This window comes from Vombatus ursinus, unplaced genomic scaffold (assembly GCF_900497805.2).
Source record: "Vombatus ursinus unplaced genomic scaffold, bare-nosed wombat genome assembly UNPS02014830.1, whole genome shotgun sequence".
NCBI classification, from domain to species: Eukaryota; Metazoa; Chordata; class Mammalia; order Diprotodontia; family Vombatidae; genus Vombatus; species Vombatus ursinus.
In genome coordinates this window covers 14012242-14039742 of record NW_020954608.1, presented here as the reverse complement: position 1 = coordinate 14039742, position 27501 = coordinate 14012242, and the positions used below count along the sequence as shown (strand labels likewise).

Here is a 27501-nt window from a genome sequence, read left to right as displayed (position 1 = left end):
ACATTCAAATTAACTTATATTTTGTTAATCATAATAGCATCTTACATATACATAAAAATAGTAACATATATGAGCCAGAATTCAGTCTAAAGAAGGTATTTTTAATGGACTTACATATTGACAAGGTTTTGGGGAACCGGGACCCCAAGAAGGCCAAGGCAGAGTTGCCTGGAATGAATTCACGTACTCAAGCCTTCTCTTAGTCAAGCAGCAAAATTATTTTAACACTTTAGTAAAAGCAGGAAGGGTCCTTATGGGAAACTTCGAGAGACTGAGGATGGTGCCAGGGTTTTTATAGAAAAGGGGGATGGGAAAGGAACGACAGGGATACTAATTGGGTAATCTAAGGGTCTGGGTGTTTTTTGGAGCTATGGATGGGAAAGTGCAGGGAGTATACCAGACATTGAGGGAGTTGTCAGAGGCATGGACCTTGGGGATCTGGCAGGAGGAAGAGTTCTTGGGCCAACCAGGGACAAAAATCCTTGGGCCAGGCACCCCTTTGTCCATTCTGCTAAGAGAATGTGCTCTGCAGCTAGGACGGCGCCTTTCACAGGATGGTGCCTACTGAAAAATTGGAAGGCTTCCAGAGACGTGATCTTAGGACTGGGGCCCGAGCATCCCAACAATATGAATTCAAAGATTCTTTGCAGTCGTTCTAAGGTGCCCAAGGGCCTGCGACCCATGGGGTCATTGAGCAAGGTTGTTCTTTCCCACAACTAAGCAGCCCCAGACGGCTGTGGCTTCTGAGATTTTATGCCTGCTTTTCATAGTTTTACTATTTCCCTTGTGTTTAGGCATCAGCTGCTGTTATTATGTTGCCATTAGTAGCTTGCATAATATAGCGGAAAGAGCAGTGGATTCAAATCCTAAGACCGATACTCCTAGACAGGAGCGTGTTGACAAATGTTTAACAATCATTTCCCTCAAGAAAAAAAAAGTACAGTAGGATACATTTTAAGTTTAATCTTCATTATTAACATTGTCTTAAGTCTAGAGCATTGGACCTGGAGTCAGAAAACCTGAGTTCAAATCACATCCCTGACACTTGCTAGCTGTGTGACCCTGGGCAAGTTACTTAACTCTGTCTGTTTTCTCATCTGTAAAATGAGCTGGAGGGAGAAATGGCAGACCACTCCAATATCTTTGCCATGAAAACCTCATGGACAGTATCGGCATGCTGTGCTCCATGAGGTCACTAAAAGTTGAACATGACTGAAAGACTGAACAGCAAAATCCAGACAATCAACAAGACAACAAATCAAACCCTAATCTGAAGCATTTCGTAATTTTCAAGATATAATGCTAACAGTGGAAACTTAACAATCAGAGCTGATTTGGGCTGATTCCAGCACACTCCTTCCACATACTCATAATCTGTGTAATTCTGGGTAAAGTAATCTCTTTGAGCTTTAGTTTCCACATCTATAAAATAGGAATAAAAACACCTATACTAGATACAAACCAGACTGTTGGAGGACAATGCCTTGTATACTTTAAAGCACTAAAAAAATGTTTATAGTTATTATTAATGTCTTCCCTCACAACCCCTTCTGACTGGTGACTGTGGGACAGGAAATAAAATAATTTCACTTATTTGAACTCTAAAATATTAGTAAATTAGGCCTGGTTGAGGGCCTGTGAGGGCTTTTCTGAGTACAAAGTCCACTAATTTAAATGTATGGACTTTGCAACATTTTCTTTATTTAGAAATCTTTTTTGCTTCCTTACTGGTTCCTTAGTTTTAGATAGTGACACTGAGGTAAGTGAGGTTATGCTTTCATTGGAGAAATGTCTTGTGATTAATTCTTTTTCTCTGCATCCAGAAGACAAAAGTTACTGTAAATTTAAGCCACCTTTTTAGAGTATGTCCTACATAGCACAGAACACTTACCAAAAAGACAATTCACAATCAAGAAAAAGTTCCTTCATAGAAAAGGCAAAAGATAACTGGCTGAAACACCTTCCCAGTTATAAAACATGAATAAGGCCACTATTTCAAAATATTTTTCCTAAGGACACCTACTGTTCACAATTATATCTGAATTTAAAAACTACGGTTAACAGATAAAGGAAATGTTTTGATTGCTATCTGTGTTGATATGAACAAATGTATCTGTATTCTACTTTTGAGGCAAATTTTGTTCTGAGTATCCCTTTATTTCACCCTGGAGATCTTTTCCACCCAAATAGCTTCAGACTCTGATTACCTGTATCTTCTAGCTAGCCTGTATCTTCTTCCACAAGAATATTGCTCTCACCTGGCTTTCAACTAATTTCTAATAGAGAACTGATAACTAAGATGTTAGTTGATGGTATAACCCATTTCAGAAACATTTTCATATTTTAGTGCAAATGTTTAATTTTAATTCAATTTTGTTTAATTTTAAGGTGGCACCTTGGGGGTATCTCCCAGTCTTCATGTGGGTCCCCAAAACAAGTCATCTCAGGTTCAAATTGCTCTGTGGGGTTTAAAATTACTCAAAACTATAGTTCACAAGCCCCCATTGATATGCATACTTTTACTAGTCAGTCAGAGGGCCCAATCAGTTCAAGTTAAAGTTATTTAATGAAATAACATAGTAAGAATACTGGAGCTGAAGCTTAACTACTTTCGCCACATAATGGGAAGACAGGACTCACTGGAAAAGATCCTGAGGTTGGGAAAGGTTAAAGGCAAAAGGAAAAGGGGATGGCAGAGAATGAGATAGATAGTGTCATGGAAACAACAAACATGAACTTGGACAGACCTCAAGAGATAGTGGAGGACAAGAGGATCTGCCATGCCCTTGGGGTCATGAAAAGTCAGACATGACTGAATAACGACAACATAGTAAGAAAACCAATAATAAAATATTCTCCCCATAAACCTAAAGCACACCTAAAGACTACACATGAAAAAGCAAACATGTTCTTTTTGAACATGTGGCCAAAATATATACAGTACAGGGAACACACAACATATGTCCAAGGTATACACGAAGAGGGGCAACTCATACCTAGGACACTGCAGGACTACAAAGGTCTTCGGATCATATCATCAAACCAGGCTAGCTAGGCTTGTTCCCTGTTGGCAGCACTAAGTGTACAGTCTCCCAATATATAGCCTCCACTGAGAATGAGGGCATGACATGTTATCTCTGCCAGGCATGGCGCCTTGCTGGTTTCATGTGGGTATTTGTTAATGGTGTTTCACTAGTCCTAAGGTGGGTGCCAGGCATGGTTCTACTCAACACAAGATTGTGGAGGTTCTCTCCACTTCTAGCTTCTAGAGTTGGCTACCATCCTTAGCTGAGGTACTTCTTTCCAATAAGAAGAGAAGTGAGCTCTGCCATCTTTTTTTTAACTGAAAGCCCAGAGGTTTTTGCTGGAGTTCTTTTAAAAAAGATAGTGTTAAGACACCCAGACTTCAGACTAAGGATAAAATCCTGAGCAGTTTTCTCCCATAAAAACAATCTATCTGTTCTCAGAGCCTTGGCTGTAATTGGCCTTTCTGCCAGAAAATGAGATTCTTTACCATAGGCACCAAGCTTTTTAGAAAACATAATAGCTCCAGCTAATTTATGCCTTAAAGCTTTAAGTCCATTTTTCAACCATGACTTGCTAAAGTCTTTAATAAGGGCAGAGACTCTCCAAAAGCTGCAAACTGACAGGGTTAGAAACTGCTTAAGGATTCTTGCTCAATGTGTGACGGCTAAACTGCACCCAGTCATCATCAGTTTAAAGGTTATTCCTCCAAAATGCCAAACCACCCTTCAGTACCTTCCTCGTCCATTACCCCTATTTTGACTTTCCTTGCCTTCCTTTTCAAATCTGACCTTGTTAACAAATTTAACTCTACACTGTCTTCTACTTTCAAACCCTTCACACTTTTGTTCTATCATTCATTCCATGTCAAATTCAAGCTCTGCATAATTCTCCCCATCTGCCTCCTTTGCTTGTAACAGAGCTGAAAAAGGTTACTTAACCATGCATTCTAGGTACACTACAAATTTATGTTATTTAAGCTCAACTGGGCCTTCACTACAATTTCTATTTCTCACCAGTCAGTTTCCTAACTCACTACCTACAAAATCTATTCCAAACCTTATCTTCTCTTTTTAAACCTCCTACAACTCTCCTTCTCCCAATCCTCTCAGCTGAGGACCTCACATTTAACTTTACGGAGAAAACTAAGGCCATTCACTGTAAGCTCCCCCATCCTCCTCTTCATCTCAAAACTTCTTACATCATCCCCCACTGTCTCAATTGATTGGTTAACTGATGGATTGCTTTTCAAGGATGATTGGGGGGGGAGGGAAGTGACACTCTCATTAAATGTTTTCTTGAGTATGATGTTTAATAATTAGTGAAGTAGAATAACATAATTCAGAAAATACTCAGTTCAAGTAAAAAATAAAGTGGAAAATGTATTGTGTCAATACTCAGGAGTGGTCAGGTTAACAAGTATTCATGAAATGCCTTCTATGTGTTTAATCTGTGGCATACAGAAGATGAAGAAGATATGGTGACAAATAATGTACTCTTGATATGACTTGACAGAAAATTAAAAATGAGCAAAACGAACAATAAGAAAAAAAGTGGACAGAGGTGCTCTGCTATAGTAGAGAATGTGCTGGATTTAGAATCATCAGACCTGAGTCTGCCATTTAATGTCTAGGTGAGTTGGGTAAGTCATTTGACTTCACTGGGCCTCAGTTTCCCCATCTGTAAAATGATGGGATTAGACTAGATGATCTCTAAGATCCCTTTCAGCTCTGAATCCATGATCCTGTGATCTCTCCATTATGAATCTCCTTTTGGAAAAAGTTACCATTTCTGTGTGTTATTACCAATGTAATGACTAAATTACATGTATTTACAACATCCTTTTCACATATAGAAACCTGAAAAAGTCATTATGATTTCTAATCTTCTTCTTCTTCTTTTCCAACCCAGGAATTCCACATATTCCAGCTGTATCTCATCATTTCTGAACTACATTAGTTAATATTACACAAACTTGTATTTCAAAGAAATCCTTTCACAGTTTCATCTATCACACGAAGTAATTGAGGCCAGCTGGATGTCAGGATGCAAGTGGTTGCCATTATAATCCTCCTCTTCTTTTGTAAAACAGCTGAATTTAGGAAGACAAATTTGGGAAGTTCAAGAAGCAAAGCTCACAATGGAAGGACAAACAATGGCAGGAGGGCCTCTAGCACTGTGAAGCGTTATGCCCCAGGCCTTCCATGTGACGTATATACTTATCTTCATGAAAAATACTTAGATTGTCAAGAAAGAAAACTAGTTTATACTTTGCCTGGTTGGCCTGAGGATTTATTGCACATGCTGCTAGCAAGAAATAGAATCCGTGTATTGAAGAATAATATGTTTTCCAAGTTTAAAAAACTGAAAAGCCTGGATTTACAACAGAATGATATATCCAAAATTGAGAGTGAGGCTTTCTTTGGTTTAAACAGACTTACCACCCTCTTACTTCAGCACAACCAATTAAAGGTACTAACAGAGGAGGTGTTCATTTATACGCCTCTTCTAAGCTATCTGCGTCTCTATGACAATCCTTGGCACTGTACTTGTGAGATGGATACACTGATATCAATGTTGCAAATCCCAAGGAACAGGAATCTGGGGAATTATGCCAAGTGTGAAAGCCCACGAGAACTGAAAAACCAAAAGTTGAAGCAGATAAAATCTGAACAGTTATGTAATGAAGATGAAAAAGAGCAACTGGTCCCCAAGACTCAAGTATCAGGGAGACCTACAGTCGTCAAGCCCGAGGCTGACTCCTCTCTTTGCCACATTTATGTGTTTCCCATACAAACACTAGATTGCAAACGAAAAGGTTTGTATAGAGGCTTTTTTTCTTTTTTATTAATATGAGCTGTTAAAAGTGCTCCTTTGAATTTTATATTTTCTGTTGATACTTTCTGATTTTATTTTCTTTGTCTTACTCTCGTGGCTACGGAATTTGCTCTGACACATTCTGACCACATTTGGTTGTGAGCAACGCTTGAGGTGGAGATAGAACAAGGGGATAGAAATGTTCTACTTTTTCCCAAGACTCTCCTGCTTCTGAAAGAGTACAGGCTGCTCCACAAGGTTCCCTCTCTCCCCAGTTCTTTCCAGCTTCTCCTCTCTTTCTTGACTGCTCTTTCTCTATCTATTCTCCACTCAAAACCGGAAGGAAAGGGGGATGTGTCAGGGCAGAGGAAACACCATCAGAGAGGGAACCATTCCAGTTTTTGTGTTTGTGTGTGTGTGTCTCTTAATTCAAGCTCTGGCTTGAAGGAATTCCTTCATTACCAGATGTGATTCCATTCCAGATGGAAACAAAAGAGAGAATGAAACTAGGACCCAAATGTGTGCCCCAATAGCCTGACTTACTCCCATTAAGGTGAAAGGCTAGTGTGTAATAGAAAGCTGAAATGAACCTAAAGAAAAAAAATCTGCAGAATAGGACAGATGTGACTCTGCCAAGACAGTGTGACTATGTCTTTTCCATTACTTTTATCCCAAAGTTATAACCAATAACTTCCCAAATGAATATAAATTATATTTTATATAATTTATATGAAATTATATAATTTATATAAAATAAACTCTAATTACTAGAGGAGTTAGCTTGCCTGTATTGTAATTATTCTTGTATATACCCTATATTCTTATATTGCATTATATAGTATAGCTACATACTATAATGCCACAAAGCATAAAAACTCCTTTTAAATTACAATTCAGATTCAAAGACTTTTAACAATATAAATTTACGTATCATAATAACAAATACCAGGATATTGCCTACTTCTTGAAAATGACTACTTACTACCAAAAATATTATTTATGAAAGTGTGAGCAAGCTTTGAGTAACCTGGAAAGTGCTATACAAATGGGAGCTATTGTTATTATCCTTGCTATCATGAATAATGCTATATAAAGTCTGGATGGGCCCTGTGCAGGATTCTTATTTTCAAAATAGATTGAGGCATCACTGAAATAATGATACAGATACAGGGGTGTGGCGATATAAGAGGAACATGGTATAATCGAAAGAACCCTGGACCTTGAGTCATGAGGACCTGGGTTCAAGTCATATGCTCTGCTACAGTAGGGAAGTTACATAACTCCTCTAGGCCTTTCTAAAGCAATGCCTGTATCATAGAGGTACTCTAAGAAAAGAGGCAGTGTGGTTCAGTGGAACAGGAAGGGACTCTAGAGGGAGTCTTTCCTCTGATACGTTGTGACCTGGGACACAGATCCGAACCTCCCTGGGTCTCACTTTGCTCACTGTCAAATGAGAGGGTTGAGCTGGATGGACCCTATTATGATTTTCAGCTCTAAATCTAGAATCCTACAGCAGTGCTTTGTTGGTCTTACGGTGTATAGATGAGTTATTACTGTGCAGGATGCTTTTAGAAAGCTAGAATGCTTTAGATTTCCCAAAGGTAATCCAGGACTCTTGGGTGATCTGGGAGTCTTCTGGGTAGTACATATATTATGCCCCCATCTAGTTCATAGGGGAGGCCAGAGCCAGGACCATGGTTCATGATAAACAGTCCCAGTGGGGCAAAGGAAAAGCATGGGAAAGAAGACAACGACAGATAGCCAAAAAAACAAAGTGGAAAAAGAACAGAAAAAGCAGGAAGGGACTGAGTAAGGGAGAGTAGCCTGCCAAGAAGACAATTTTCATTGTTCTTGCCCACAGTACCATCTTTTAAGCCAGAGCAATGTACTGACCACACCCTGTCTTCCTTGACATTCTGATTAATATAGTACAGCTGTTTGCCTCCTTGTAGCTTAGACACCACACCATCATCCATTCTATGATTATTCTCCAGTCCTCAAAACTTTAGTTTGGTGCAATATTCATTCTGGAAGGCTTCTATGGGGTCTTATGCAAGGGTCCCCATATTTTGCCATCAGGCTTTTAACTTTCCTAATCCAGTAAGCATTGGAGTTAACCACATTACCTCAGAAAGTCTAGTATTTCCCTCACCAAGAATTTTTGTTTATAAAAACTGAGTGGGAGGATAAGGAGCTGGTGGGTAAAAATCTGGTTTGAAGTAAGTTTAAGAAGGTGGAAGATAAGATATATCCAGTTAAAGGCTGGTACCTCTTATCAGTGTGTCATGCTCCTCACTAGCTAGCTGCATGATCATTAATGTACTGTCCTGTTGGAAGGCACATCTATGCATTAGCTAACCAGGTCAGGCACCTGACTTGCAAAGGCTCTCCAGGGATTTGATATTGGTTGGTTTCCAGTCACTTTGTCCATTAAGTGGTTTCATGCATGTAGTTTAAGCTGTCTACATCTTCTTAGATAGTTACAGAATCATAAGGGAACAAAGTGTGGAATAAGAATTCAGGGGAAAACCAAGAGAGGAAATCACAGTTCATGTGTAAAGAAGTATTTTGAGTGGATGAGTCAACTGTGCTCTTATGGCAGAACTCTGCCATGGGCAACTGTGTAAACAAGGTGTTTTTTTTTTTAAATATAAAAAACAACACTTATGATATTGTTTCAGATTTAATCTTCCCATCAGACTGAAGGTTATAAGCAACAGAAAGGTAAACTTTTACTTAAGGATGGTGAATAGTGAAGTTCAGAACACTATGAACTAAGGTCTCTTGTTGGAGGTGAAGGGGGTAGGGAAACCATGGAGCCTGAAAAATCTCTCTAAGACATAGGCCTTAGAAGAATCAGCCTTAGAAGTAGTGAAAAGTCCAGTGGAGGAAATAAAATGATCTATCCTGAATGAATGAATGAATGAATGAATGAATGAATGAATGAATGAATGGGTGGATGGGTAGATGGATGGATGGATGGATGGAGTGAGAAAGCCTTTATTAAGTATTTACTATATGCCAATTATTATGATGCAAAGATACAAATAGAAAAATGGAGACAGTCACTGTTCTCAAAGAACTCATACTCTTAGGTAGGAGAGAGAACACATAAAGGGAACACCTTAAAAGCAGATGGAAAAACTTGGAAGTCCTAAGGGCTCAATGGCAAAATAGATAACAGGATATCATTGGCCTTAAAGATAGAATCATGCTCACATATATAACCTATATTTAGTTGTTTGCCTTATCAATGAGGGTGGGTGGGGAGGGAGGAAGGGAGAAAATTTGGAACCCAAAGTTTTAAAAACACGTTTAAAAAAAATGTTTTCACATGCAACTGAGAAATAAGAAATACAGGGAATGGGACACAGAAATCTATCCTGTCCTACAGGAAAATTGAAGGGGAAAGGGATAAGAGAAGTGGGGCAGAGATAGAAGGGAAGGCAAACTAGGGGAAGGGGTATTTAGAATGCATGCCATCTTGGGGTGTGGGGAGGGATGAGATGGGGTGGAAATTTGGAACTCAAAATCTTGTGGAAGTAAATGTTGAAAACAAAAAATAAATAAAAATAAAAATTACCATAAAAAAAACAAAAAAAAAAACAAAACATACTTATCAGCTGAATGTCATGTGGCATGTATAGCCAAGAAAACTCCCGAGTAATTGTTTTTATGAGGTTTTGACAACCAGTAGCCAAGCTGTCAGAGCACAGACGGCACATCATTCATTAGACTTTTCCTGGGTGGGCAGGTGGGGTTGGGTAGAGGGATGGGAATAGAGATGCACAAACCCATCAGAAATGTAGCCTCTCACCTTCACCCCCAGCTCTTGCTTCCAACAGAGGAATAGTAGCAGTATGAAACATGGACAGCTGTGACTACCTTAACACGGACAGCTGTGACTACCTTCTGGTAGATGAATCATAGGAGGTATGACCAAGGTTGAGTTGTTACAGAGTTTTCCATCTGCAAATATCTCTGCAGTTAGTGATTGCTCGTCTGGGTATCTGTATTCTGGTTTCTACAAAACAACACCTACACAATAACTGCAATATCCTGGGATCTAGCAGATGGTAAAAAAAAAAACAAATCTAAAAAATAATGCTCAGTGATTCTGACATTTGTTGAGTTTGTGGGTGGTTTAGAGTTGTCCAGTGTTCTTATAGTTGATGCCAACAACAGGTTGTTGGGCTCCCTCTAGAGCAGGGATTCTTACCTTTTTGTGTTATGAACCTCTTAGATAATCTGGTAAAACCTATAAACCCCTTCTCAGAATAAAGTTTTTAAATAACTGGAAGAAATGCTCAATTTCAGTTAGAGGTTACCTGAGGCAAGTCAGCAAACATTTATTAAGCACATAATATGTTTCAGAAAGATACAAAGAAAGACAGAAACAGTCCCTGCATTCAAGGAGCTTACAACCTAATGGAGAAGATGACACACAAACAACTATGTGTACAAAGATGTATACAGAATAAATTGAAGGTAGGCTCTGAGAGAAAATACTAGCATTAAGGGCAACATGAAAGGCTTTTTGCAGGAGATGATGAAAATAAAGATGTAATTTTTTTCCCACCCAAGTCCATGGACCCCATGAAATCTATCCTTAGGTCTCAGGTTAAGAACTCAGTCTCAAATGGGATCTAGAGTATAATTAGATTCTTCTCCCAGATGTAGTTCTTTCAAGTCAAGGATAATTTATGGAAGAAGTAAGAACAAAGTCAGCACAAGATGAAAGGTGGAATGCTATTTAAGAAAACAGCCCTCAATCCAATGTTGGATGTGTAGGTTTCTGCTATGGGGGTAGAAGGGCTTATGCCTTGAGTAAACCAAATAACCTAAAACAAGAGTGAATTTGAGCTATTACTGAAAGCTGAATGAGGACCACATGTCACAGGTATCTAGCAAAATGCCTTTGGGTGCTTGAATAAGTTAATTAGTCATCAGTGATCACCTAATATGTGCTAGACACTCAGAAAAGACTAAAATGTCTCTGCCCTCAAGGACCTTACATCCTATCAGCAAAGACAAAATGCACATTTATAAGGATATAAAAATAAATACCAGGTAATTTTGAAGGGAAAGTTACTAATAGCTAGGGGAATAAAGGTTTCATGTAGATGGTACTTAATTTGATGACACTTTTGAGACATGCAAAGAACTGGGGGCCAGTAATACAGAATAAGGGCAAAAAGGTCAGGAGGAAGTAATGATTGGGCCTTGCCAAGCTCAGGAACCACCACTATTTTTATCAACATTGGGGTCCCCCACTTTAGCATGACTTCAAAATGTCATAAGTCCATCCATTCTCCTTGCTAGCCTCTGTCATGGTTTGCAATTTCTGTTTTCTCTTTCTAGCACCTAGTATTCTCTAACTTGCTAAATGGCTAGACCAAATAATCATGCTACTCAGAATCCCAGGAGTACATGAAAATATTGTCTATATAGATCCCCACCAGCAGGTAATAACAATAATGATGATGACAATAATGATGATGATGATGATTGATAGATAGTGTTTATATAGGGCTTCAAGGTTAGCAAACTACAAAGGATGTCACTAAGGTTGTAAACTGAATGAAAGGAAGGACGGCAGTCCTTTTGGCAGCAACAGGGAAATTTGGACAGGGGAAGGTTTAAGAGATGAGAAGGATCTCAGCTAGGTAGGAGGAGGACTAAGAGAGAGCAGAGACATGAGAACCTGCCAAGGAGACAGTATCAAGGAGAAGGTAGTCAATGGTGCTCCATTATTGCAGAGAGGTAAACAAGGATGGAGAAAAAGTCATTAGATTTGTCAAATAAATTATTAGTAACTTTGGCAAAAACAGCTCCAGTTAAGTGATAAGGTCCGAAAACAAATTACACCGGGTTTAGAGGAGAATGAAAGAAAAGGAGGTGGAAATACCAGTGTGGATAGCTTTTCCAAGGAGTTTAGCTGAAAAGGGGAGGAGAGAAATAGATATCTGACAGCACAGTAGTGCTTTTTTTTAAAGGATGTGAGAGATACACCAATAAATGTACATTAATAAATGTTTGGTGAGCAACATTGTGAGAGGTTGAGTCAAGGACCAGATCAGAGCAATAGCAAGTTAATCACTGATCAGATAATCATCTCAGTAGGGCAAAACAGAAGATGAACTCAGAAATACAAAGCCACAGAAATAAGCCAGAGTAGGAGTCAGACAAGTGAGAGAGAACTGGGAAAGGTCCAGGCTGCTGAGGAGACAGCAGGTCTCGCTCTTTTAAACCATGACGACACGCTAACTTTGCTAACTTTGTCTTCCCACACACAAACCACTCTGTACAGTGCCACACAACTGTTTACTTCTGTGCAGTTCAGACATATTTGGACTCTTGTATTTTATCGATGTTTTGTTTTTGGCATGGATTAATAACTTACAATATGTAATTGAAACTAGACCACCTAATGTCTCATAAAAGTGGCACCATATTCCCTGCATATTCTGCTGGAATTCCTTTTCTTGTGGAATAAGGGCAAAATGTAAGGAAAGTGGTTCCTTGGGCTTTTTCCACTCCTAAGTGATAGATTGAGAACCACGAGTACGAACAAATTCAGGCAGTCTGAACCACGACAGCATTCAGCTGGATAACAGGATTCAAACTCCATTTTCTTCACCGTGACCTGGGAAAGTAATGCCAGGGCTATTGAGGTCACAACCACATGACTAGATTTGTTTTCTATATCTCTCTGTGACACATCACTAGATGGGCAATCACAGAGTGACTTGAGAAATACAATTACGGCGCTCCTCTCAATTTATTAAAGTGTTTTACATTGACCTAGCAAGTTAAACTTCAATATACTTCACTCACGAACTTCAAGCAACAGGGTATGGTAGAAGAGTTGGGAGGTTAACTTCCCAATATTCAGAATGTGTAAAGTTCTTCACTGTATTACAGCTAAAAAATCATTGTCTCATAATATATATGTCTTATTGTGATTTATAATTAGGATCTATATGTTTATTAGGATTCCCTTTGGTGATACTTATATGAGAATTTGAATGTCATGCTGCTATTTTCCATTGTGTTAGGAGAAAAAAATGAAAAACCAATAACTGCTGTTATTGGGTTCCTGTCCTCTATGTGCCAAGAAGACTTTTGCCTTTGTTGTTGCTCCCAGAATGAGATATGGCCATGGCTAGAGAGAAGATCTGTTTTCTGTTAATAAAATGAGAAAAGGGCCACTGTATATAAAATAGAAAACGTCTGAACCTGGACTATACTATATTCAGAAACTAGACAACCATGGAAGAAATTATCTCCCTGGTCTTTCTTTTTTATCCATGGTTCATTCCTTTCCCAAAGCCAGTTCTGATTTTGTCTTTTTCTTTCTTTCTTGAGCATTTCCTATTCCTTTCTTCTAGAATGCAACCACTTTCATTTCATATGGTGAATTTTTTCTTGTCCATAAAGGCTGACTGTCTAAACAAAAATGACAGCAACAGCTGTACACTGATTTTTGCATCTCCGGTTCACAGGAGAATTAGAAAGTTTTTAGGCAAATTTGTAGATAAATGTATAGTCAACAGTCTCTAAATTCTAACATTACTTTTTGTTTTTGAAATCAGAAGTCTCAAAACTTTAATTCATTACTAATTTTAAAAGTCAGGATTGATAGATATAGGAGATGAATATTCATAATCCAAGCAAATTGTAGTAATTAGCATTTACAGATTTTCAAAATTTCATAGGTTAGACAGTGCCCATCATGGCATTCACACTGTAAACACAACCAGGCTATGAGAAACCTTACTCCTCTCCTTCATTGGTATGCAGTAAGATGGTCTTAGAGATCTCTGCTTTATGTCTGCTAGAATTCCAAGGAAATAAATGAATGATTCAGATCTGGGTTGCTCAATCACTACCCGTTCTTCTTCATGCTCACTAATATCCCCACTCACTTCTCCCAACATCCATGTTTTAAAAAAAATGAATAGAGAAAAAAGGTAGCAAAACCAAGCTCCTATAAGCTCTTACCAGATTTGAAATTAATGCTCAAATGAGCTTTCTATTACATAATCAGAATCAAAATGCTGACCAGATTGTGGAACTAAAAAGCCTGGATTCAAAACCTGGCTCTCATACTTATTAGCATGGGCAAATCAATTAGCCTCTCTGAGTCTGTTTCCTTATCTGTAAAATGGGAATATAAGGCTTGCCCTGTATATCTCACAGGAAAATGTTCTTGGGAGGAAAGTACTTTGTAAACCTAAAACACTGTATAGATGTGAGTTATCCTTTACCCTAGAACACAGTGATAAGATTATTAATAGAATCCCCCAGTTATACCTTCTTGAGTTACTTTGATTTTCTTGTTTTAATTTAATTTAATTCAATGTATATTTGGTAAGTGTTAGGTACAACCTCTCTAAGCCTAATTTCCTCATTAGTAAAATGAGGAGGTTTGACTAGATGGGCTCTGAGGTTGCTTCAGCTCTAGTTCTATGCTTCTATATGAATATTGGTGCATTAGGTGCTGTGGAGGCGCAAAGAGATGTAGAACATACATTCGAGAATCTTGTCATCACACTGGGGAGATAATACACACACACAATACTTAAGCAATGAGAAGAACAAGGTTGCACATGTTTACATGCCAAAATGAGTGCATGACAGTGTGGTAGAAGGAATAGGAAGGGGGAGAGTTAATTGTGAGCCAAAGCAACCAGAGGTTTCCTAGAAAAGAAGGGCGTGAGCAAGGTCACAAAGTAAGATTGTTATTATCTAAATTTGTAATTTATGTTCCTTTTACCTCATCCCCTTTTTTCATCTTCACCTTACTTTCTGTCTAAAGGCCAAAACATACATCAACACATATAGTAATTATTCATACATATACTCATATGGGTGAGTTAGCCTTTTTCCAGCTGTCTTGAAATAAGTCAGATTGCTGCACAGGGGATGTTTGATGTGCCAATTTAACCGTGTCTCTTAAAGTCTGCTATTATTGCCCTAGAATATTGTAAGAAAAAGGAATAATGGCTTTATTCACTTTTTGCCAAAAGACTTGGTCTTTCAAAAGGAAGAAATGTGGAATTAGTTGAAAAGAATGTCTGTGCCATATTGAGATGAGATTTGCCAAAATCACATGAAAGTTGGATTTTTAAAATCTACTTGTAGCTCTACATTAGCTCTAGCATACCCTTCCAACTTTTTGAGCAGTCATTTTACTATTAAGATGGTGAAAGTTGAAAATAATTCAGGTAAATTGTTTCCAGTTGCCTCTGTGGATGGCAGAATATGCCACAGCTACAGTGAGGTGCATAAATCTTCCCAGGTGGGAACAGTGGTTAAGTACTTTTCATTGCAGCCAACAAGGTCATTCATGACTCTTCTACTACTCTTAAGAAGCCTTCACAGGGGCTCTGGTTACTAATGAAAATAAGGACAGACCACAAGAAGGAAGACTGTGTGAATAAAAATTTTTCAATTTCCTCCTCAACACTGAAAGAGAGAAGGATGGGCAGAAGGTTGCTGAGGGGAAGGAAAAGTGGCAATCAAATAATTATGATTATTTGTTCATCATGAATCAAGTATTCTGAGTAGCACAAAACATGCAAGCAGACAGAACAATACAGAGAAAAGAGTACTGGCTTTGGAGTCAAAGGACACAGGTTCAAATCCTGCTTCTGAGGTGTCTACCTATGAGTGATCTTGGGCAAATCACATAACCTCCCTGGGTCTCAATTTCCTTATCTGTGTACACATAGATACACATTCTCTCTCTCTCTCTCTCTCTCTCTCTCTCACTCTCTCTCTCCCTCTCCCCCCCCCTCGTCTTCCTGACTCAGGTCCAGCAATCTATTGTTTGTGCACCTGGCTTCCACCATGCACGTCACTTGGGTGTGTGTATCACATACATAAATACATATATACATGCAGACATGCACATACATTTATGTATATGTGTGTTGTGTGTCTATATATATATAGAGAGAGACAAAGAGATAGAGGTGCACACACATACATACATTTTTGTCGTTCAGTCATTTTTCACTTGTGTCTGACTCCTCTTGACCCAAGATCTTGGCAAAGATACTGGAGTGGTTTGCCATTTCCTTCTCCAGTTCATTTCACAGATAAGGAAACTGAAGCAAACAGGGTTAAGTGACTTCCTGACTTACCCCAGGTCACCCAGCTAGTATGTGTCTGAAGTCACATTTGAACTCAGGAAGATGAGTCTTCCTCACTTCAGGTCTGGTACTCTATCCACTGTACCAACTAGCTGCTATGCCTATAGATATACACACATACATATATATATATACACACACACACACACACACACACACACACATGTGTCTACATACATACGTGTGTATATACATATGTATATGTATACACACATACATATATATTTCCCTCATATCCAAAAGGGTTAACTTCCACATTCTTAACGAAAGGTACTATACGCATGTGTGTGTTAAATATGTGGTTAAATTGGCAAATCAAACAACCCTTAAGGACTGATCTGACTTTTTCCAAAACAGCTGGAAAAAAGCTAACTCAGCCTTAGGAGTATGAATAATGACTGCATGTGTCAAATATATGTGTTAGCCTTTGGACAGAGAGTAAGGGAAAGATTAAATAGTGGGAGGAGGCAAAAGGAAGATAAATCACAAATTTGGGTAATGATAATCTTTTTTCATGACGTTGCTCAAACCCTCCTTTCTCCAGGAAACCTCTGATTGATTTAGCCCACAATAAACTCTCCCTCTTCCTGTGTCTTCTACAACATTGTCATATGCTCATTTTGGCACAAAAACATGTGCAACCTTGTTTTTTCATTGCTTAAGTGTTTCTTATATACGTATGTTTTGTATATATGTTCATATATATGTATATTTATTCTATACATACATATAAAATACACACATATAACGTTTCCTCACAAACCTCTGAGTAGGTAGTAAAAATACTTATTTTCATTTCACAGAAGAGAAAAGTTCAGAGAGATCAGAACTCTACTATCCAAATGACTTGTACAGTGGCAGCTAGGTGCACATCAATAGAGTGCTGGGCCTGGAGTCAAGAGGAGCAGAATTCAAATCTTTTCTCAGACACTTTCCTAGCTATGTGACTCTGGGCAAGTCATTTAACTTTTCTGTCTACCTCAGTTTCCTAATCTCTATAATGAAATAATATATAGCACCTACCTCCCAGGATATTGTAGGGATAAAAAGAGATAATATTTTTAAATTGTTTAGCATAGTACCTGGTACATAGTAAGCACTTAATAAATGTCTATTCCTCCTCCCTTTACTTTCCTATCATTATGGCAATTAATGTTACATCAAGGACTTGAATCCAAGTCTCCTAATGCCACTATACCACAGTGCCCATGATTATGTATATATGTGTGTCTATATGTATATGTGTATGTGTGTGTATATATGGTATATGCCACAGCTAAAGTATTTACACATAAACTTTCTACCTTAATTTACTTAAATCTTGTGTGCATTCTCATTTTACTTGTGGAATATATACTTTTCACATGTTTTCATAATGGTACTATTCATGTATGGGTATGAACACCAGAGTTTTCTGTATTGCATACGTACAGTAAGGCCTTTTTTTTACATTTATTGATCTGTAGATCTTATTATCTGAAGCTCTGAAGTATCTTTGCCTCACAGGCTACAGAATGTCTTTGCTCAAAAAAAAAAATGCATCTCTGCTTCAGAACTTAACAAATGTTCAATACTGACTTGACACCCAATTCTATAAATTAAAATTGTTTCTTAGCCTTTCTCAGCTGTAGCATTTTATGGTGTTATGATCTTTTCACTACTAATTTATATGTGGTTTAGTTGTAGGAGTCTTGCTGTCATTTCTCTTTCAAACTTACCCTGCTCTGAAGATAGGTTATATACAGCAAGCATTGCTTTTATATTGTTAAACTAACTGTCTTTCAGAACCTCCCAGCTGCTACTTCTCTAGTTATTTATAAAGCTCAAACCACATGTGCTTCAAAATTTGCCACTGCTAAAAACAATGAGTTTTGGCAGATCAAAGACTTTAGAACCTTAATGTAGGTTAGAAACTATAATTTAAGTCATTCTGTAATTAGAGCCATCTATTTTGTCTATAATGTTTTCTAGGAAAGGAAATTCCACAGCAGTCAACAAGCATCTATTTAGTGCCTACTATTTGCCAGGCTCAGAGCTGGGAATACAAAGAAAGGCAAAAAGACAGTCCCTGCTCTTATGAAGGTCACATTCTGATGAGAGAGACAACATTCATATACAGAAAAATGGAGGTGATAACCAAGGGAAGACACCAAAATTAAGAGGGATAAGGAGCATTCCTCAATAATTATTCTAAATTTTAAAAAATCACAATTCTCAAGAAATTTCTCTTCATATCTGTCCTAATAGGGCCTATTTTCTGACACTTTAATCATCTTTGCTTCTTTCCTTTGATCTTTCTCCATGTTAACCATGTGGCTTTTTTGACCTTAGTAAGTAACACACACACACACACACACACACTTTCTTAGAAGGGACTTGTTAATTTTAAGGACAAGGTTACTTCAAAGTTCACAATAATACCTAATCTTAATATCTTGCTCCCTCTGAGCTCTAATTACAAAGGAAAACCCCCTACTGAAAGACAGAAATATTGAATTTTCAAAACATCTTCATTCCAAGCTCAGTGAGTTTTGTACATAACTCATTTAACCTCACCATGTTCCTGAAAGAATGGCTTGTTAAGTGTTATTATAACAATATCCAATTTACAAAGAGAGAAAAAATTTTAATAAAATGCTCAATGACACATAAGGAAAAGTTTATATGTCCCCTCAGAGAGAAAGCAAATTTGATAGCACTGAGGATATTAAGGAATTGAAAATCCCCTCCTAATAAAAAAATAAGAACCCATAGATATCAAAAGGAGGAAAATTTAATATGTTTCTATGATTGATCATAATTCTGCTACCATAGATTTAAAAACTGTACTTTAAAGATGAATATAAAGTAGGAGAAAATATCACCTCAGAAATCCCAAAGTTCTGAACCATGGGGGCAATTAAGATAAACTGTCACCATCTTTTATATTATGTTTCTCACAATGATTCTCTCCCAAGTATTTCTATTTCTATCAGTTTTCATTTGTTTTTTGGGGTGTCTTATAAGTGCCAATAGTTTCTTTCATATGAAAAAGTCCTTGGCAAGGTTGTTACTGCTCATATAAATTTTCTGTGCCATCAAAACTAATATTTTGCTGAACACTGCCATCATTTAGTGATGGGCTTTGAAAAATCATCTGATCATGAGCTGTGTGTATGTTGTCTGACAACCAGCCTAGTTAAATCTAAGAGGCTTACTGCCAGGACAGTGTGGAAATATGAGTATTTTAGTCATGGCATCTCCAAAGACTAACTCTGCATTGGCTGTAGGGAAACTCATGATGAAATTTCAGATCTCTGAAGTACTGAATTAAGCGACATTCATTCATTAACTCATTATTTACTCAGTAAGCATTTATTGAATACCTACTATGTGGATAATCAGTGCACCAAATATTAAAAACTCTAGAGATTTACACTGTCACTGGAAAGACATATATACATATGGAATAGTTACTTAATTGGTTCTCCTGACTTTAATCTCCCTCAAATCTATACTGCACACTCTTAGAGGAATCTTCCTGAAACAATCCTTTTATCATGTCACTCTCTTTCCTGAAAGTCTTCAAGAGCTCCTTCTAGCAAAAAGATAAAGTCCAGACTCCTTTTTTTTTCCCTGACACTCAATGCTCTATCCAACTTTTTTTCATACTACCCCCTTATATAAACCCTTTGCCACAGCAAGACTTATATAATCACATTTGCATGCAAGCAGCACTCGCACTCACAAAGACACACTAACACACATACAACCCTTCGTTGATACCATTTTTAAGTGAAATGCCTTCTTGTTTTTCTCTGCCTTTTTGGATTCTATCCACCTTTCAAGTCTCATCTCCTGTAAAGCCATCTGTGATTATCCTGAACCTCTTCTTAATATCCATAGCAAATATTGTTTGTACAACTCATTCAATCTGACTACTAAAAGCAGCGTAAAATCAAGAAAACATGTGATATTTACATCATGAAATATGACATTCCAAACACTTCCCAGCTCCAACCTCCTAAGGCAGTAGTTCTTAATTTGAAGTCCATGGACAAGTTTTAGGAGATCTGTGAATTTGGATGGGAAGATTATTTTGATAACTATATTTCAATGCAATTGATTTTCTTTGTACTTTTGTATTTCCAGTGTATTTTATTTATGCTTTTAAAACATTATTCTGAGGAGGGATCCATGATGCAAAAAAAAAGGTTAAGAACCTTTAGGGCAAGAATCCTCTCACAACACATTCTCTCTCTCTCTCTCTCTCTCTCTCTCTCTCTCTCTCTCTCTCTCTCGCTCTCTCTCGCTCTCTGCCCCCTTGCCCATCTTTCTCTTCATACATACATACATACACACACACACACACACACACACAAATACATATGTATTATAATTTCATTCCCTAAACTAAATCGTTCCTTAAGGTTAGGGACTGCTTCTTATACTTTCTCATATCCCTCATGATAGTTACCAGCAAAATGTTGCATATAGGTAGCCCTAAACACATATATATTAATTATGTGAAGCTATTACTGATTATCTATGCTTATTCACTTGTCTAATATTACCACTAACTTTGAGTTTTGTTCCGCAATTATACTTTGAGAGGTTTAATATAGTGTTTGATTTTGTTTCAACAAATACTAATGGTACACTATAAATAGTGATTTGGGTTGAAAATGATTACCTAAAACTACTTGCTGTGCTCATGCCATCCCAATTTAACCAATAACTTTTTCAGGTGCTGAGATAAGTATAATAGAAACTCATAATAATGCCACATACAAATATGTAGGTCAAATCCTATTCCTGGGAACACAATAACCACACATAATAAAGAATCTAAAATCTTTTATGTATTAGTTTTTAATACGTGTGTTTGTCCTATTATGCAACACAAATGCTTTTTATTGTTCATGAGTCCAATTATCACTCTGTCATGAGAACAGAAATCATGAAACTGTAAATATCTGCTACACAATATGAGATTAAAAGTAAGGATATTGATTTTTGTGTGACTTTTACGAACTCATATCCCAGGAAATGAAGCTTGTGATAAGAGAACAGGCTTTACTGAATTCCCTAGGGTACACTGTCCAGCAGATGTCACTCAAGCACACAGATTCCCCTAAGCATATAAAATGTTAAAGGAGTAGGTGAAAGAATTAGTACTGCCCTACTACAGCTTCTACCATAGCTGGAAATAGGAGTCCTAGACAGAGCCAACAGAATTTCCACTGCACCTAGGCATAAGCTCAAAGTAAGAAGACAATCAAGATTGGGAAAGAAAAATAATCAATATGTCTATGTATAAGAGTGAACATTCTAGAATATGAAAGAAAGAATAAGCCTATTAGTTCCTTTAAAATACATGACCAAGTGGCAAGGATCCAAAAGAATCAAATGTTATAATCTACCCACTTAACATCTCAACATCTTTCATATTTTTATAATTTCTGTGTCATAAGTTTATGAACAGCAGCCAAACAATATTATCAAGCTTATTAAAGTAATTGATTCTCATTTTGTGGTATTAGTAAAAAAAAAATTCTACTAGTACTGTTGCTTACAAGTAGTTAATAACCTGAAAATAGGCATTCCAAATTTTAACCACTTTTTTAATAATTTAAACATTAAAATTCTCCAATTTTCAACCACCTGCACAAAATCACAGAACCTCAACACCTAAGGAAAGCACCTTAAAAACCATCTAATTCAAACCATATCTGAATAGGAATGTCCTGTAAAACATACCTGACTAATGGTCACTAAACCTTTGCTTGCCAAGCTCTATTGAGGCGAAATTTAGTACCTCCTGAGCCAGTTTATTCCACTTTTGGATAAGTCTCATGATTAAGAAGTTTTTCCTTACATAACACTTAAATCTACTTTCATGTAACTTCTACCCAAGCCTGCTGAGGCCAACTAGAAGAATTTTAACACCTCTTTCACATGAAAACCTTAAAGATAACTATCATGGTCCTCTGTCTTCTCTATCCCATATTTCTCACTATCCTCATCTTTTTTTCTATTTATGCATTGAAATCACTGAGGATCAGAGTATATGTTGGTTTAATTTGGAGTGAGAGGGAGAAGCCAAAATTGCTTCAGATTTTGAGTCTAGGTGACAGGGACAATGGTGATCTATAAACAAAAATCAGGAGGGATTGAGAAGTCAGGTTGGGGTGGGAAAATAACTAATTTGGTTTTTGACATATTTATTATTGAAGGACCATACAATAAGATGGAGATATTCAACAGAAAGTTGGAAATATAAATTTGTAGCACTCAGGGTTTGAGGGTAGAGGTAGAACTTTGGGCATTACCTATATAGAACTAAGAATTGAAGCAGTTGAAATAGATGAGATTAGCAAGAACATTAGAGAAAAGAAAGGAAGACTGAGAACAGAACCTTGGTTAAGTGCACACAATTATACTACACAAAAGGGAATAGACACCCTTGCAGGCAGGAATTAGCAGAGAAATGAGAACAGAACCAGAAGACATTTTCAGGAGAAAAAAAAAAAGGAAAGAATTTCAAAAACTAAGAGGTGGCTATGTCAAATCTTACATCGGACAATACAAATGAGGTTGAAAAAAGACAATTAAATTTGACAAATAGGAATTAACTGATCATTTCTGAAGGAGCAGTAAATAAATGGTAAGAAATTGGAGGCAGCAGTATAAATTACTCTTTTCAAATGTTGGTTTTAAAGGCAAGGAGAGGGATAAACCAGGGCAAGGAAAAGTGGAGCATATTTATAGAAAAGATCATGTTTGTAAACAGGAGATGGAGTCAAGAATGAGAGATTGAAAAGCAAGAAAGGGGGAATTGATTGTTGGAACAACATTACAGAGAAATCAGGCGTGGATAAAAACAAAAATAGAGATGGAAGGCTTATACTTGGAAAGGAAGGAAGAAAATTGTTCTAAAAAACAAAAGCAATCTCTCCCTCCTCTAAACGCCTATGTCATTTTCTCATAGTATCTATATTATTTATCACATATTATCTTATTTATATCACGCATTTTATCACATTATCTTATTTATAAATAAAGCCTACTTACCAACCTCAATTTGAATAAAAATAAAGTGTACAGAATATTTCAAAAATCTTAGCATAGTTTTAAGCTCTTATAGTTTAAAAGTATCATATCATAGCCCAAAAATCTTGTATCATACACCTAAAGTCTTAGAACACACATCCTGTATAATGAACATTACAACTAGTAGCACCTCATGAAACATCAAAAAGCAATAAAGAGAAAAAAAGCTTTGATAGCTTAAAATTATGGCACCAAAACTTTTGGGACACCCTTTACAATGAACTATAACAAGCATCACTTCATAAAACATCAAGAAGCAATAGAGAGAAAACTAATTTACAGAAAACTTGTCATGAGTTCCACTCAAGCATTCAAAGATAAACTGAAATTGAAAAAAAAAAGTGGAAAGACTCTTTTAAGATTTTACAACTATTCTTTTACCAATGACAGCGGAACAACCACATTCATACTACAGCACTACACAAGGCTGTGGCCTGTTGTGCTACATGGGGAAAGAGAAATGTCATTGAAAAAAATGTAGAGTTTCAAAGAAACAGGGGTATGAGGTTGTGTAAACAGAGACTCAGGTTATTTTATTCCTCTCTCTTTAAAGACCACAACAGGATGACCCTGACTGATTCTATCTTGAAGGAAGCCTCCACTATCATAGAGATATTCTGCCAACACAGAATATTCTGATAAAACTAACCACTGAGAAATGCATTTCCAACAGGAACCAACTTAACTTTTAAAAACTCCTATGACCCCAAGGTTTGTACACTTCCCCATTTCCTTTTTTGCTGAAGAATACCTCTCATTGGTTGTATATTCTAAGTAAGCCTAAAAAGTAATAAAAATCCAATCTGTATCCTAAGAAGCTGAAGCTGCTACAAGTCTGAGCAGTCTTCATTAGTACACTAATAACTTTCTTTTCCTTTCAGTCTGTCCACTCACTTTCTGACCACCAATCTTACAGACCTAATGGAAGATGAGATTCTCCCTAGAATCTCAAGGAAACCAGCTTGGGAAATTCCCACAACAAAAACAAAGACAGAGAAAGCAGATGGCCCAGACTAAAATATATCAAAAAGAAGGAGGTCCATGCTGGGGCCAGCACAAATTTGATGGCATTGACAGACATCTAAAGATGTCTGAAAGAAGGTGATCAAGAAAATAACCTACTTTCTCATCTCTCCAAAATATTTGTGGAAAAATGTATATATATCAAAAGTATTCTTAATGAAAATATGAAAAGGAAATAGGCAGGCTTTCTCACAAAATATTCTACAGTAAACCAGCACGAAAGTCACATACCTGGCACATAATACGTATTAAATACATTCTTATTGACTAAATTGATTACAGAGTAAATTAACAAATGAATAAACACAATTGACTGAAAGCTGTAGACAATACAGGATCCTATTTGGCTCACTGTTTAACTATAAAAATAGTACTTGATTCATGGGGTAAAATCTATTCTTAAAGGCCCTACTCCAACAAAGTGTCTCTTATACAAATGGTAATACCTGTAAGATCCCTTGATTATTACAACAGAGTCAATTTTGTTCAACAATCGTCTGATTACTAGCATCAAATAAAGTTTAATACAGGAAGATATATGCTTGACAAGTTTGCCACTGAAATAGGAGGATAATCCAATGAAAAGAAAGACCGAGAAAGAATTCTATATAGATAGTGAGGCTCCCCCCTCACAAATACTCCTGTTTGTGGATGACTTTGTGTTGACTGCATCATGTGCTGGAACCCTGGAGTATCTTCTAAAAGAGATCTATAATCATTGAGCAGTTGTGCCTATTTACACAGTGAAAACCAAGAGAATGAAGAATGACTATTGTCCATGTCATGCAATGGAATAAATAGCCCATAGTTCAATGAGTACATATATCTTGGACTAACATTGTAGACAGACTATGAACTAGGCCTAGAAGTGAATGGGAAGATGCAAGTATGCTATATTGTATCTGGCAAAATACTCCCAAGATTTTCCAGCAAAAATCCATTGATTTTTTGATTTGATATTTGATATTGATCCAATTTTGATATTGATCCAAAGAATATTGATCTAATATTCTTTTTCTGGTGCTGAACTATAAAGCATGGAATACCACAATCTCTGATGAATCAATGAATGCAATGAAGACATACATGACAGATATAACTAGGAGTAGCATGTTATCTATGATGAACTCTATGCAAAAAAAAAAGTTGTGTAAAAATATCATCAGAGAAATTTATAATGAGAAAAGGAAGTGTGCCAGTTATATATATAGAGATAAGGATGAATAGATGGAAAATCCACTTATACAATGCCAGGAGAACCAGAGGAAGGACCCTAGTACACTTCATGAATCTGCTAAAGAAGACATGAACAAGAATGAATCTGCTCTCTCTTCAATCTGGATACTTCCTCCAACAGTACAGATTACAACCCATGCATACTTCTTGCTGTGCAACTCTTATTCATGCCCCGCCCCCATCATGAGGTGTGCATATTCTTTATCTTTGTTGTTGTGCTTCAGTCATTTCCAGTCACATCTGACTCTTTGTGACCCTATTTTGGAGTTTTCTTGGCAAAGATGCTGAAATGGCTTGCCATTTCCTTCTCCAGCTCATTTTACAGATTAGGAAACTGAGGCAAACATGGCTAAGTGACTTGCCGAGGGTCACACAGCTAGAAAGTATTTGAAGCCAGACTCAAACTTAGGAATGAGTCTTCCTAATTCCAAGGCCAGTACTCTATCCACTGCTCACCTAGCTGCCCATTCTTCATCTTACAGACATACATCAGTGTCATATAAAATATGTATGATAGACCATAATATGATATATTTACTTTAACTTTTCTCCAAGTTGTTTCTTTTAATTTTTAAAGAAAATTTATTTTATATAGCAAAACTCCATTTTATTTCTATAAAATTAGATCTAGTTATTGTTTCTTCAGTACCATGTTCTATGTTTTAGATCAATTAAAAACATCCCTCCTCTTCAAAGTTGAAAGAAATAAATTATTCATTTTCCTTTTAATTGTTTTTATTTTTTTGTTTAAAAAATATGTTGTATAACTCCAGGTAGAATGTAAGCTCCTTGAGGTTGAGGACTGGTTCATTTTTGTTGTTTTATATACTTAGCACCTGGCATACTAGTACCTGGCACATTATAGGAACATAACATATTTGTGGAAAAGAAATTAATTTTGTGGTTTTTTTGTATTTAGATTAATGATCTAGTTTATTGTGGGTATGTTGTATGAGGTTTGGCTGCAAACCTATTCTTTGCCATCTAGCCAACTGGTTTTCCCTGTGGTTTTTATTGACGATCCCATCCTGCACTGTTATTTGTGGGTTTATTATACATTAGTCTTTCATAATAAGGAGGTTCTATTTCTGGATTCTCTATTTTGTCCCACTAATCTATTCCTATACTTAATTTCTAATACTAAGCAGTTTTTAATAATTACTATGTAATATTACATTTTGATATTTGGGAAAGCTAATTTCCTCCTTTACTGGTTTTCTGTTTCATAGCTCTTCATATTCTTGTACATTTGTTTCTCACATGAATTTTATCAGGACAAAATTAACCAAAATGTAAACTCTTTGAGGGCAAGGACTATTCTGTTTTTGTCCTTGTATCCTCAATGCCTTAACACAGTGCTCTGTACATGGCAGGACTTAACAAATATTTGTTGAATTAAACTTAATTGACTTTAATTCCATAAAATAACCTATTGGCTTTTTCACTAGTACTGCATTATTTCTGGAAGTTAGTTTGGGAGGTATTGCCATTTTTTTTATATTTTTCCTTGACTTATCCATAAGCAAGGAATAATTCTCCATTTGTTTGGTTCCTCTTTCATTTGTCAATATTATTTTGAGATTGTTTTTCACAAGTTATGTGATACATTGTGATATATGACGGTATTTATCTTTTCATCAGTTTTTTCTTGATTCTGGGTGATAGTATATAGAAATCTAATCAATCAACCGATTAAGCATTTATGTACACTTATGTATTTATGCAGCTGATCTTTGTGGATTTTACTCATCTACTTTACATCAGAGAGAAAGCATGGCTTGGTCTGGTAGCTAGAAGAAGGTTGACCTCACAGTCAAGAAGATGGGGGCTTCATGTTCTGCCTCTGACACTGACTTGCTATGTGACTCTAGGCAAGTCACTTAGCCTCTTGGTGGCACAAGCAGCTCTCTAAGATTATATATTATAGCAAAAGATTTGCATCTCCTATCAAGCTCCTCATACTCATAAAACCAGTGGTCTAGTCAAAAAAAAAAACGAAAAACCTAATTTACTAAAGTCATTTACTACCTCCACTGATTTTTTAAAACAGTCTTAGCGTTTTTTTGTATAGTTATATTATCTAAAAATAAATATATTTTAACTTTTCCACTGATTTCTTTTTCATATCCTTACAGCTATTGCTAAGATT

The 27501-nt window shown here is 36.7% G+C and overlaps 2 protein-coding genes across 2 annotated transcripts in view; one reads left to right on the top strand and one right to left on the bottom strand.

The window, feature by feature from the left end:
* FBXL13 (F-box and leucine rich repeat protein 13) overlaps positions 1-27501 on the bottom strand; it is a 254089-nt gene that overhangs the window by 130602 nt on the left and 95986 nt on the right.
* LRRC17 (leucine rich repeat containing 17) overlaps positions 1-27501 on the top strand; it is a 56743-nt gene that overhangs the window by 19679 nt on the left and 9563 nt on the right. The window contains exon 2 of the mRNA XM_027838520.1: positions 4936-5842. Coding sequence (XP_027694321.1) covers positions 5071-5842 — 772 coding nt within the window. The 5' untranslated portion in view covers positions 4936-5070. The remainder of the gene's footprint in view (positions 1-4935; positions 5843-27501) is intronic.